The sequence below is a fragment of the Bos taurus genome, chromosome 1 (genome assembly GCF_002263795.3).
Source record: "Bos taurus isolate L1 Dominette 01449 registration number 42190680 breed Hereford chromosome 1, ARS-UCD2.0, whole genome shotgun sequence".
NCBI classification, from domain to species: domain Eukaryota; kingdom Metazoa; phylum Chordata; class Mammalia; order Artiodactyla; family Bovidae; genus Bos; species Bos taurus.
In genome coordinates this window covers 105,874,629-105,889,458 of record NC_037328.1, presented here as the reverse complement: position 1 = coordinate 105,889,458, position 14,830 = coordinate 105,874,629, and the positions used below count along the sequence as shown (strand labels likewise).

At 39.4% G+C, this 14,830-nt stretch overlaps 1 protein-coding gene across 1 annotated transcript in view; it reads left to right on the top strand.

The window, feature by feature from the left end:
• The window catches only part of OTOL1 (otolin 1), a 30,756-nt gene extending 18,605 nt beyond the window's left edge, over nt 1-12,151 (top strand). Inside the window, exons 2-5 of the mRNA NM_001192604.3 lie at nt 562-930; nt 6,837-6,926; nt 9,894-9,965; nt 11,156-12,151. Coding sequence (NP_001179533.3) covers nt 570-930; nt 6,837-6,926; nt 9,894-9,965; nt 11,156-12,054 — 1,422 coding nt within the window. The 5' untranslated portion in view covers nt 562-569 and the 3' untranslated portion in view covers nt 12,055-12,151. The remainder of the gene's footprint in view (nt 1-561; nt 931-6,836; nt 6,927-9,893; nt 9,966-11,155) is intronic.
• The last annotated feature ends 2,679 nt before the right edge of the window (nt 12,152-14,830 follow it).

Below are 14,830 nucleotides of genomic sequence, written 5' to 3'. Positions count from 1 at the left end.
AGATTGCTGTCACAACAAGACTATTTTCCTGAGTAGATTTAAGGACACTTTACCAGTATTTTTTTCTTGAAATAATTGAGTTTGCTGAAATAAACTATTCAGCTCAATATTTTTCATCTCCCTCTAACATGAATGCATTTGATTCCTATAAATCTGAGTGAGATCAGTCAGGATTTTATACTTATTTGTTTTCCACAGAGTATATGAGCTAGTAAGAATATATGTTGCATTTATTATAGATCATGTTTTCTATTTGGCAAGATGATTTGAATGATTGAGAGCAATATTTTAGCACATGTAACAGTAGGAAAACAACCAGAAAGGAGAATTGAAGCAAATGTTCCTTACAGTGAGTACTTTAAGTCAATAAAATATTCTGTTGTGATTGAAGCATATGTTTACATATAAAATAGATAAATCATTTAGTATTATGCATACTGTTCATTCTTATGGTTCATTTATGTATATATATCCCTCTCATATAGGTATATATCTATATCATTTAGTCTTTTCATTTGGTTCTCACATGATATGTGTATATATTCCCATTGTATCTTTCAGCCTCAAACATGTGGATGTTTTCTTGGTTTTGTGCCATTTTTATTATTTTGGTTATTGCTAGTATGGACGCAGTAGCCAAGACCACACCATACACCAAATTCACGAAGAAATCTGAGGGAAAAGAGATGCCAAAGGGCCCAAAGCCATCCAGTGGCCTACCTCCAGAAGAAGGAGCCCCCTTCAGAGATGCGGCTGAAAGGGCAGAGCCAACCCCTGACCCCTTAGTCCTCGATTCTGCCTTTGATGCTGCCACTCTCTTCCCCTCCGAAAACCTCACTCTTGACACCGCTGATTTCTTCTTGAATTGCTGTGATTGTTGTTCATCTGGACCGGGGCAAAAGGGAGAACCGGGACAGACTGGAAAGCCAGGTATTTGAAAATACACGAAGCCATATATTTCCCACTTGTACAAACTTAGCGTTGAGAGGTAGTGGATTGGTGGTGGAATTGCCCGAGGGTTTCTACACCATCATGCCAGTGGGGCAAGCCTAGGTGTAACATTGTGACAAATGCAACGGGTTCTGTTGCCCAGTGTGCTAAGCAGAGTCACATGTGCAGCTATTAATATTAAAATGAAATGAGATTAAAATTTCAGTTCTTCAGTCACACTGGCCCCATTTCAAGTGCTCAGCAGCCACAAGTGGCCAAAGGGCAGCACAGATTCAGAGCATTTCCATCGTTGCAGAAGGTTCTATTGGATGGTGCTGGTCAGAGCAGAGACTGAGCCTCCCGACAGTAGACTGGTATGTGGTTCTTCCAGTTATGCAGTCATCTCATTAGTGGCTCATGTAAAAAGGTGAAGTGAAAGTTCTGTGGTCTAGTGAGGATGAGTACTGACTGATGGATTTTGGAGTGCTATTTGTAGTTAGGATTAGCAACAGAACACCTGTGAAGCGGAGAGTAAAGGCAGGATTCAGTGTGCTTCTCATTGAAATTCTGAGGCAGCACTGTCTCCTTGCCCAATAGTCTTCATTGAACATCATGGTTAAATATTTCAAAGTTTCTAAATGTCTTTAATGCATACAGTACGAATATACTCTCACTTTTATTGTACTACGTTTCAGCTTTCCCATGTCCTACAGCAGTAAATTCAAGGTAAAAGTGAGACCAGAATGTCAGTTTCAAATCCATTATTCCCTGACAGAATTACATATAAATATTTGTTGTGTCTTGCCTGAAGGATTTAAAGTCATAAAATCAGAAATTCCACATCCTCATTAAGCTTCTCATTCATTTCATCCTATTGCAGATACCTTTTGGGAAATGTGATCGGTGTTTATGCAGAGGTGAAATTGAAGGGGAAGGGAGCTGGGTAGGAGTCTGGGGTCCTGAGATTTCAGAGTTGCCACAACATTACTGGCGACCTAATGAGACTAAGGAAATTATATTATTTACCAGGGTTTCTGTCAGTATCAAGTCTGGCTGGAAAGCTGCTTGGGGGGAATGGGAGGTCAAGTAAACACAGCTGGTTGCTAAACTGTTTTCTAAGCCTATAACATCCAGGGCTTTTGTCTTACACTGATGGATTTAGCTAGGCTGTTCTCAGAGCTGAGACTCCAAATACCCAGGACATATATTCTAAAGGTGTGCCACGTTATTGGACTGCCTGGGGCATGCATATATCTTAGTCTGACTAGCTCTGCCATAGACAGACTGTTTGAGAGTTCAGAAGGTCAAGCTGTCACGGTCCTACCTTGGGGAAACTTCATTAGCACTCCAAGTGTCAGTTTCTAAAATAGTAAAATGGGATAAGAATAATGGCAGCTTCATGGAGTCGTCAAGAGAACTGAATGAGGTTATATACAAGGTCTCAGTGTGATGCCTAGAATAGAACACATGCTCAATAAACTGTGTTTATTTTTCTGGTTAGCTGTAGTAGGAGTCTTTTCTTATCCTGTGCAATATTCTGAACCTGATAGGATCCTGTTTTTGAGATTCATAGATATTTTTTCTAGCTTTACCAGTGTTTCAAAAACATTGTTTTCTTGTATTATTTATTTGTTTAATTGAAGCATAGATGATTTGCAGTGTTGTGTTAGATTCTGGTGTATGGCAAAGTGATTCAATTTATATATATATAAATGAAAAGAAAAAAGTGAAAGTGGGAGTCACTCAGTTCAGTTCAGTTCAGTTCAGTCACTCGGTCGTATCCAACTCTTTGTGATCCTCTGGTCTGTAACCTACCAGGATACTCCACCCATGGAATTTTCCAGGTAAGAATACTGGAGTGGGTTGCCATTGCCTTCATCAGGGGATCTTCCCAACCCAGGATTTGAACCTGGGTCTCCTGCATTGCATGCAGATTCTTTACCATCTGAGTTACCAGAGAAGCCCATATATGCATATTCTTTTTCGTATTTTTCCATTACAGTTTATTACAGCATATTGAATATAGTTTCCTGTGATACACAGTAGGACCTTGTTGTTTATTTACTTTATATATACTAGTATGTATCTGCTAATCCCAAACTCTTAATTTATCCTTCCCTGATTCCCTTCCCTCTTTGGTAACCATGATTTTGTCAAAAACATTGTAGTAATGTGTAATGTTTAATGTTGTATAAAAACAACATTAAACAAACTTGAAGATGAAAGTAAATCTGCTCAAACCCAACTATTTATTTTTTTCATTATCTGTTAGTTCTTGGTCACATGAACACACATACATTACATATATCACATTTGTATCATCTACTGTGATATAAGTAATAACTGTAGATTTTAAAAAGTCATGAACCTAATTTTACAGTTTCTGAATGAAAGTATTTTGAAGTATACAGCTGTATCTAATATCTTGCAAAGATAAAATTACATTTGAAACTTTTATCTCCAGCTTCTTTCATTAATTCAGTTATGATAATAGCTACTGTTTCCATTGTTTCCCCATCTATTTGCCATGAAGTGATGGGATTGGATGCCATGATTTTAGTTTTTTGAATGTTGAGTTTTAAGCCAGCTTCTTCACTCTCCTCTTTCACTTTCATCAAGAGATTCTTTAGTTCCTCTTCACTTTCCGCCATAAGGGTGGTGTTATTTACATATCTGAGATTATTGATACTTCTCCTGGCAAACTTGATTCCAGCTTGTGCTTCATCCAGCCCTGCATTTAGCATGATGTACTCTGCATATAAGATAAATAAGCAGGCTGACAATATACACCTTAATGTACTTCTTTCTCAGTTTGGAACCAGTCTGTTCCATGTCCGGTTCTAACTGTTGCTTCTTGACCTGCATACAGATTTCTCAGGAGGTAGGTTAGGTGGTCTGGTCTTCCCATCTCTTTAAGAATTTTCCACAGTTTGTTGTGATCCACACAATCAAAGGCTTTAGCTAGTAAATGAAGCAGATGTTCTTCTGGAATTCTCTTGCTTTTTTCTGTGATCCAATGGATGTTGACAATTTGATCTCTGGTTCCTCAGGCTTTTCTAAATCCAGCTTGAACATCTGGGAGTTCTTGGTTCACATACTGTTGAAACCTAGCTTGGAAAATTTTCAGCATTACTTTACTAGCATGTGAGATGAGTGCAATTGTGTGGTAGTTTGAACAAGTCTTTGGCACTGCCCTTCTTGGGATTGGAGTGAAAACTGACCTTTTCCAGTCCTGTAGCCACTGCTGAGTTTTCCAAATTTGCTGGTATTCTGAGTGCAGCACTTTAACAGCAATATCTTTTAGGACTGGAAATAGCTTAGCTGGAATTCCATCACCTCTAGTAGCTTTGTTCATAGTGGTGCTTCCTAAGGCCCAGTTGACTTTGCACTCCAAGATGTCTGGGCTCCAAAATCACTGCAGATGGTGACTGCAGCCATGAAATTAAAAGATGCTTGCTCCTTGGAAGAAAAGCTATGACAAACCTAGACAGCATATTAAAATGCAGAGACATTACTTTGTCAACAAAGTCCATATAGTCAAAATTCTGGTTTTCCAGTAGCTATGTATGGATGTGAGAGTTGGGCCATAGAGAAAGTACAGCACTGAAGAATTGATGCTTTTGAAATGTGGTACTGGAGAAGACTCTTGAGAGTCCCTTGGACTGCAAGGAGATCAAACTAGTCGGTCTTAAAGGAAATCAATCCTGAGTATTCATTGGAAGGACTGATGCTGAAGCTGAAACTCCAGTACTTTGACCACCTGATTCGAAGAACTGACTCTTTGGAAAAGACCCTGGTGCTGGGAAAGATTGAAGGCAGGAGGAGACGGGGACAGCAAAGGATGAGATGGTTGGATGGCATCACTGATTCAATGGACATGAGTTTGAGTAAGCTCTGAGAGTTGGTGGACAGGGAAGCCTGGCGTGCTGCAGTCCACAGGGTCATAAAGAGTCAGACATGACCGAGCTACCTACTGTGTGCCAAGAACTCTTAAGCACTTTATTGTTTCTCATGTTTGTAGAAAATGTTTAAAATATTATTACATGTCAGTGGATGATTTAATTGCATTTCAGAGAATTTTATGTAATTCTAGAGGTCATGTAACCTGAGAGTGTTCAACTTGGAATCAAACTAAATTTTTGCAGCTTCCAGCCCCAGCTGTTCAATTAAGTCTAGTCTTCTGTTATTTACACTAAACTAACCATGATATCAGAGAAGGCAATGGCACCCCACTCCAGTACTCTTGCCTGGAAAATCCCATGGATGGAGGAGCCTGGTGGGCTGCAGTCCATGGGGTTGCTAAGAGTCAGATATGACTGAGCGACTTGACTTTCACTTTTCACTTTCATGCATTGGAGAAGGAAATGGCAACCCGCTCCAGTGTTCTTGCCTTGGGAATCCCAGGGACAGGGATCCTGGTGGGCTGCCGTCTATGGGGTTGCACAGAGTCGGACATGACTGAAGTGACTTAGCAGCAGCAGCAACCATGATGTAGATGGAAGAGTAGCCCCAGTACCCCTTGTACTCTGCAGACACTTGCTTTGTGCTCCCTGTGCCAAACTGGACACTGCCCTTTATCATTTCCCTCATGACCACATTAGGCATTTGGGTGTCATGAAGAAGGGGGTCATTGCACAGTGACTGACTGACCTTGCTTGCTTCTGCCCCACTCCACCCTCCCATTTATTTTCCATTACTTTCCTTTCTGCTCTTCCTGCTTTTCTAGACAGAGGAGCTTAACCACTGTTTAAGTGTGCCTTCAGCCTTAACCTCTGCTGCAAGCAATTTATTAAAGTGCTTCATCCAAACAAATACAATGTTCTTTCAAAAAGGAAATTCGACAGATTGAATATAATTTTCTGCATTCCATCAGCATTAATTATAATAATTAAGATGAAAGATTACAATTTAATTGAGTGCACTTATCTATAGGGTTAACTTTCAAAGAAATTGGCCACAAATTATTCTAGTCAGGGGTTGCAAAACAGTTCCTATGCTTAAACAAGGCTGGAGTTGTAGGAAGGATAATTGTCTTTGGCCTGGGTCTATGTGTGGTCCAGGTAAGTGGAAGGGATCCAGGCTGCTGGGACAAGCAAGGAACTAGTGATGTTATGAACCCCGCACCATCTGCCCCTTGGCCTTCTTTACCCTGATCGCTAGGTCTGTTCATGGTCTTTTCCATTGCTGTTTTTCCCGAAATACTCATCTTTTCTTTTTGGTCTTGGAAAATTCTAATTTGTTCATTGTGTCTTAGCTTAATGCCCCTTTTTCCCCAGGATGTCTACTCTGTTCCCATAAGTTAATTTTTTTTAACCACAATCTACAATAGGAACTTCTTCGTTTCTTCACATTGCTAACAGCAGTGTAGCCATTTCTATTTATTTTTGTGGTAATTTGCTCACGTTTCTCTTTTATGGGCTCTCAGCTCCATGGGGGAAAAGGGGCTGCTGGAATGTTGATGGCTGATTCCTGACACCTAGCTGGATGCTTGATGTATAGGACTCTGCAGTAGTTCCTGAGTCAATGAATAAGAGAAGGAATGGGAAAACCCACAGTGCTAGGTATTCTGGTTTTACTTCTTATTTGAAAGTGCAGTCCACATGAGCTTAATAGTCAGGTATTTTGTTCCTATTGTTTGATATAGTACTGCTTCTCTGAATCATTTGATCACTGCCATGAATTCAGTGACAAGTACTAATGGGCTCAATTTATCTATTCAGGTAGTGCAAAATTGCAAATCAGACAAAAATATTGTCCTTAGAACTCTGTAATAGTTTATTTTCACCCAGATCTTATCATTACTACACTGACAGTCATTGGCATCAATAAAGTGACTGCTTTTTTTGAACTAGTGAATTTCAAAAGAGAATTTTCCTGCCCTGATGGTTTTTAAATCTCATTTCCAGGTTTTAAGGGAGAGGCTGGTAATATAGGGATCCCAGGGTCACCAGGAATTGTTGGACCCCAAGGTCCAAAAGGCCAGAAAGGAGAGAAAGGTAGGTGATTATATTCATTTCATGTTGAAACTCAACAGATGTTCTGCATCATTTTTAAGAAGAGCAGCTTGCTAAGAAAATACCAGCTTCTTGCAGGTGGATCAAGTTTTTAAAATGTAAAAACTTGGTAAGACATAGTGTGAGTTACATTTGATATTAAAATGTTAACTTTATAAATAGCCAATTGAGAATTTTAAACTTGCCTGGTAATCTCTCTTTCACAATACACACACACACACACACACACACACCTTTCCTATTTCTCATAGTCCACCTGGCTGACCCAGTGACTGGGAGCCACAGGGCATACACATTCTGGGGAAGTGTACTTTTCTTTTTTTTTTTTAATTAGCCAACAGCTTGAAGTTTGCAGGGTCTTAATTCCCTGACCAGGGATCAAACCCATGTCGTCTGCAGTGGAACACAGAGCCCTAACCACTGGACCGTCAGAGAATTCAAGGGGATCTTTTCCTATATATTCCCATTTGAGTTCTTCTTTATGATGCAAATTAACTTCCTACTAGATAAAACTAATCAGAGCAGGCAATCCTCTAGAATATTCCATTTAGGCAAATGGCCAACCTGCTAAGAAAAATATGACATATCCTTTAGCTCACCCTCAAATCAGGGGTGTGTCAACGGTGGGAAGAAAACTGAATTAAAATAGAAGACATCAGGCTAATTGCAGTGACCTTGGACCCATCACTTTACCTCACCTGGATATTGAGGGACTAGACTATATATTTCTTTATACTCTGTTTAAAGAAGATCTGTTGTTTTGTGTGCTTTACTAGATCTTTTCCAGCTCAGAAATTCTATAATTCCATAGATTTATCAGCAAAGAGGGTGTCCTGCCCAGGGAAATCCCTGGCTCTATAAGTGCTTTGAGGTATTGAAGGAAGGTTACAGATTCATTGGGACATTTAGAAATTCCTCAGGGAATACCACCAGCCTGTAGAAATACCATCTATCCATCAAGGTAAATATTTTAGCCTCAGTGTCACATGTCAAAAAATCTAATATCATCTATACATCACACTCTGCATGGCTCAGGAACTGCCTAACTCGTTTCTAGTAGAACATTCAGTGAAGTAATTACTCAAAAAAGATGCTAAGGTAAGAGAGAGCCACTTCACACTTGTCAGTTAGGCGATTTTCATTCTCGGAAACATTTAATCCTTCTGTGGCTGAATTATGTTAGCAGAAAGCTCTGTGAAATAAAGATGAGTGATGAACTTCCCCAGTGATTCATACATTTGGAAGTTAGACTTCTGCAAGTAGAAGAAAAAAACAGGGAAGTATTGTAAAATAAAGTTCTTAAGAATATGCTTCTGATGAAGGATCAAAAGTAGAAATTCATTTAGCCAGTCTATAAAGTGACAACTGTACTTTCCTTTTACTTCCACTTAACTTGGACTCTTGCTTAAGACTTACAGTGAAAAAAAATAAATGAGTAGTATGACTGCATTTTGGATAATTTTATCTGATTGAGTAAGTTCATTGTAAGTAGTTAAACTCTTTAAATGAACTCAAGAATCAGAATAACTGTGCAGTGAAGGTCAGGATATGAATATTGACAAGGACTGGGAATAGAATTATTCCTTCACTTCCATTCATAGTTATGTTCCCTTGAAAGGTACACAGAATTTTCCTGATGGCCTATGGGTTAATTTCCAAAATTTAAATTTCATGTGGAATGATAATGGAGGAGCCATTATCAGTTACTTAGAAAACTCTGCTGACTGGCTTATGGTGGGGGCGGGGGGTGGATTTCTCTAGCTAGTCTTATGAAATTTGGCTGAGTCTCTTCTCATGACTTTTAATTTGGTTTAGGGTTTCTTTTTCCCTTGCAAAAATGGAACAAAATATGTTGGTTATATCATAAATAATATGGCTGGCAAATTGATGCCAACCAATATTATATACAATCATGTTTGACTCTGTACAGATTTCTAAACTTTTTCATGCCTACGTTTCTTCTGTGATAAAAGCGTTGACAAAAATATCTGCTCTATCTTTCTTGATGGGAAATGCTACAGACTTTTGGAAATGAAAAACGTCCCAGGTGATGAAATGTGCTTTGTTATGTGAGTTTCTCTGTTATATTAGAGACTGTTTTATTATCAAATAAATGTTAATATTATATTTAAAAAGGTTGAAATGTAAAAATTCATGGTAAGAGTTTGGAACATTACATGGTGCAAAGTAAATGCTAAGTGAGAGTTAGTTATTGTTATTACTATTATTTTTGCTATTATTTACAATTAAAATAAATCTAGAGTGGCTGTACTATAATATCTTTGGCCTTTGGCCAGGCCCATATAAAAGTTTATTTTGTGGTAATACAGCAAATATCTAAACCCTGGATATTTTAATTTTTTTCAAACATGAATTTTCAGTTTTATAATTTGCCCAAAGATCATATGAAAAACATGCAAACAAAAAGAAAATCAGCTTTTCCTTGATGCTCTATGTATGTCAAGGACAATATTTTTTTCCTAAGTGGGTTTTTACCACGAATAGTTTTAGCTGATTGCAAAATGTTGTACTCTGTGTCAGCTTATATAGTGCATGGCACTATTTCTCAGACATTGTGAGGAATATAAAAAAGAGGACTTTTTAACTGTCATTCAAAATTCATAATAGGAAGCACACAAACACAGACGTATATAATGTAAAGCAGAATATCATGAGTTTTGTATGAGATCTGAAAAGCTACAAGATTGCTGAGGCAAAAGCTGAACTCTGATGAAGAGATTTGGCACTACCTCCAAATCCTTTAAATGGCTTACCATCAATTGGAATAAAATGTTCCTAATGATGCTCAATGAATTCTTTTCCCATATTGTCTTTACCTTTACACATTTTGATAAAGGAAACAATGGAATGTGACACAGGTGTGAAATAGATGTTAGTTATATCATGGTTAATATAGCTGGAAAAAAGCTAATCTTGGTATCATTTTAGGATTCAAGGGAGAACGTGGAGACCAAGGAGCAAGTGGAGTTCCAGGATACCCAGGAAAGCCTGGAGAACCAGGTAGCTTATCAGTTCAGTTCAGTTGCTCAGTCATGTCCGACTCTTTGAGACCCCATGAACCACAGCATGCCAGGTCTCTCTGTCCATCACCAACTCCTGGAGCCTACCCAAACTCATGTCCATCGAGTCAGTGATGCCATCCAACCATCTCATCCTCTGTCATCCCCTTCTCCTCCCGCCCTCAATCTTTCCCAGCATCAGGGTCTTTTCAAATGAGTCAGCTGTTTGCATCAGTTGGCCAAAGTATTGGAGTTTCAGCTTCAACATCAGTCCTTCCAATGAACACCCAGGACTGATCTCCTTTAGGATAGACTGGTTGGATCTCCTTGCAGTCCAAGGGACTCTCAAAAGCTTATCAGTATATCTATTGTGTGCAGTCACATGTGTGGTATAGCCTTTAATTTTCTTCCTGTTTGTATTTAAAGTTATCAAGGAGGTCAAAGGGAAATATAAATTAATAATCTAATAATTCAGTGTACTGATTGGTGGAATGTCACCAGCACTAGTTTGGGAGTCTGAGATGATAGAAGTATCTGAGCTCTGCTCCTCTCTCTAGCTGTCCTTGGGGAAAAGATACCTCAATCTTTCCGGGTTGAGGTTCTTTCCCTGGAAGATTCTGGGTTTTGATGGGCAATGTGGAGATGTATGAGAATAGCTGGATTGGACCAAAACGCAAAGTGTAATAGAACACAATGGGCAACTATAGTTCTAATACTGCCTCATCTTAACAGTAAATACACAATATCTAAGTATAAGCTATTGCTTTTCAGTAGCGTTAGCTCTTCCCCTTATGAGAGAGTAGCTTTATTTGAATGACTCAGTGTAAGAGTCTCCTCTGCGCCGCCATTGCTCAGGGGAGAACCAGACTTCCAGTTCCAGTTAGGAGGTTGTATTTCCTTTTGTGAGCTCTCTGATAATAGCCTCAGCTGGTAAAGAACCTGCCTGCCAATGTAGGAGATGCAAGAGATGCAGGTTTAATCTCTGGGTCAGGAAGATCCCCTGGAGAAGGAAATGGCATCCTAGTCCAGGATTCTTGCCTGGGAAATCCCATGGACAGAGGAGCCTGGAGGGTTACAGTCCATGGGGCAGCAAAAAAGTTGAACACAGACTGAGCACATACATACACTGATAATAGCATCCTGGTCATACCCTATGTGAGCCTTAACCATGATTTAAATTTTCCATTTCAGGTGGAATTGGTCCTAAGGGGGACACAGGAAACATTGGCCCAACGGGAGTGAAAGGACAAAAAGGCTCGAAGGGGGACACGTGTGCCAATGGTACCAAAGGAGATAAAGGAGACAGAGGGCCTGTAGGAGCACCAGGCTTGAATGGAGAGCCTGGTGCCAAGGGAGAGAAGGGCGAAGTGGGGGACAAGGGCTACTCTGGAGATTCCGGGGAGAGGGGAGAAAAGGGAGAAAAAGGCGAGGAGGGCATGAAAGGAGAGAAAGGCAGCAAAGGAGATAATGGAATGGAAGGGAAAAGTGGCTCAGATGGCCTTCCTGGGGTGCCAGGTGATCCAGGAGTCAAAGGAGAAAAGGGAGAGTTGGGAATTCCTGGTCTCATGGGACCCGTGGGACCCAAGGGCGAGCTGGGGAGCAAAGGGGTCAGGGGGTCGATCGGGAAGAAGGGTTCTCGGGGCCTCAAGGGCTCCAAGGGGGAGCAGGCCAGAGTCCCACGGTCGGCTTTCAGTGCTGCTTTATCCAAGCCCTTCCCTCCTCCCAATGCCCCTATCAAGTTTGATAAGGTTCTCTATAATGACCAAGGGAATTATAGCCCTGTCACTGGGAAATTTAACTGTAGTATTCCTGGGGCCTACGTTTTCTCCTACCATATCACCGTGAGGGGCCGACCTGCTCGGATCAGCCTGGTGGCCTGGAACAGGAAGCAGTTCAAGTCCAGAGAGACGCTCTATGGCCATGAAATAGACCAGACCTCTCTCCTCGTCATCCTGAAATTAAGAGCAGGGGACCAAGTCTGGCTGGAAGTTTCAAAGGATTGGAATGGGGTGTACGTCAGTGCTGAGGATGACAGCATTTTTACTGGGTTCCTTTTGTACCCAGATGAAAACCCTAGCATTTCACCATGATCTTATGTCTTCAACACTGTAGTTTGGGTTTAGGAGAAGTCAAGTAACATTGGGTAGTGCTGTTGGAAAAAATAACCTTTGTTATTTTCATGATTATAAAAATAATACAGAAAAATTAAGAAAAAATGATATCACTTAGGTTGAATAATTCCTATTTTAAGACATCACCTTTAAGAATATTTACACATATTTGAGAGCATGTATCTATTAATTTTGTAGCTAGGTTTTTTCATTTTAGCATTATAATGGCATTTCTTATGTCCTTTAAATAATAATATCTGTATATAAAATATGAAGATTTATAATAAATATATTCTTACTAAATATTTCCTATATTTCATTAAAATGTATATAACTCTTTTCTTTGTGAATATGAGGCTAACAGCTAACATACAGTGGGCAGATATTTCTCAGAAATTTCTAATTCTGTTGGGAGGATTGCCTGCCAATGAAATGGAACTAGTCCCATGTTAGTTTAATTCAGGGTGAAAACACAGAAAGAATAATAAAGACTAGCTAAAGTATCTTTAAAATTAATCACTGTGTAAGTGTTTGCTCATAAAAAGCCTGCATTATATGGATTTGTGTGTTGGGTAAATGGTAAAAAGAAAGTTGATAAAGATACTGCTCATTATAGCAAAGATCCAACCATTCGTCTAATTATTGTGCTTAGAAGAATTAAATGCCCCCCCAAAAGATTCCAGAGGAAAATTAAATCATTATTGATCTAAAATTTCAGTCCTTTCTTTATGGAAGAACATTTAATTTGGATAAATTCTTTGGCTTCATTATCATCTCTAAAATAATTAATTCTGGTTATTCAGTAATAACACTGCTGGAACAGGTGAGTATTGGGAATTCATTTGCAATGTGACTATTTAATACTGTGAATATATAATAACTTAGCAGCCTCATTTTTTTAAAGAAGTGAATTTATTGACTCTAAATTTAATTTGGTTTAATGAAGGCATATAGTTATACAGATTTGCAAATCTTGGTGGTCAGATCAGGGACTGGGTGATGGTGGATTTTCTGGCCTTGCTTTGCCAGATAAACTCTGAAAAACATAACTCATTTTTGATAAGTGTTTCCCAAACTATGTTCAGAGGAAAACCATTACTGGAAGTTGTTATTATGAGCTACTGCAAAGAATGGATTCTGTGTCAAACAAATGTTGAAAATCTTATATTCTGTCTCCCTCTTAAAGGTTCATAAAGCATGTGAGTGTAGTCCCTGACATTCCCACAGAAAAGAAATTTGTTTAATTTTGCTTTATCCAATGATCCTATACTTATTTTGAATACAGAATTCATCAAGCAACATCCCGTGGAACAGCATTCTGTAAGATGCCAATTTTGGAAATACTGCATTAGTTTCTTATCCGAAGACTACCCAGCAGGCTGGGGTAAAGTTTACTCTCAAGAGTTTGCCCTTCCTTCAGCAAATTCTTCTCTATTTAGATTGTAATATTGGTTTAACTGTGGCTTTGCACACAAGAGGGGGTAAGAATTTTCAAGTGATTAAAATAGTGATACTTGTACTTAGAATTATCTTTTCCAATTTGAGGATGGGATAGTGAAGAGATTCCAGGAACTTACAGTTTTGTCTCTCTGTATGCTCTTATAATAAAGCTAGTGGATGTGATTGAATTCAGGTAGAACGATTCAAAACCTTAAAGGATGATGGCATCAAGGTGTTGCATTCAATATGTCAGCAAATCTGAAAGACCCAGCAGTGGCCAAAGGACTGGAAAAGGTCAATCCTCATTCCAGTTCCCAAGAAGGGTAGTACTAAAGAATGTGCTAACCATTGGACAATTGCACTCATTTCCTATGCTAGTAAGGTTCATGCTTAAAATCTTGCATGCCAAGATTCAGCATTAGGTGAACCAAGAACTTCGAGATGTCCAAGCTGGATTTAGAAAAGGAAGAGGAACCAGAGATCAAATCTCCAACATTGGCTGGATCATAGAGAAAGCTAGGGAATTCCATAAAAACATCTACCTCTGTTTCATCAACTACGCCAAAGCCTTTGACTATGTGGATCATAATAAACCATGGAAAGCTTTTAAAGAGATGGGAATACCAGACCATCTTACTTGTTTCCTGAGAAACCTGTATGTTGGTCAAGAAGCAACAGTTAGTACCTTGTATGGAACAACTGATTGGTTCAAGATTGAGAAAGTACGACAGGGCTGTCATCCTGTTTATTTAATCTATACACTGATCACATCATGAGAAATGCCAGGCTGGATGAGTTATAAGCTGGAATCAAGATAGGTGGGAGAAACATCAATAACCTCAGATATGCAGATGATACCACTCTAATGGCAGAAAGTGAAGAGGAACTAAACAGCATCTTGATGAGGGCAAAGGAGGAGAGTGAAAGAGCCAGCTTAAAACTAAATATTAAAAACCTAAGATCATGGCATCCAGCCCCATTACTCCATGGCAAATAGAGGGGGAAAAGGTGGAAGTAGTGACAGCTTTCCTCCTCTTGGGCTCTAAAATCACTGCAGATGGTGACTGCAGCCATGAAACCAGAAAACATTTGCTTCTTGGCAGGAAAGCTAGACAGTGTGCTGAAAAACAGAGACATTACTCTGCCGACAAAAGTCCATGTAGCCAAGGCTATGGTCTTCCCAGTAGTCACATACAGTTGTAAGGGCTGGACCGTAAAGAAGATGGAGCACTGAAGAATTGATGCCTTCAAACTGTGGTGCTGGAGAAGACTCCTGAGAGTCCCTTGGACAACAAGGAGATCAAGCTAGTCAATC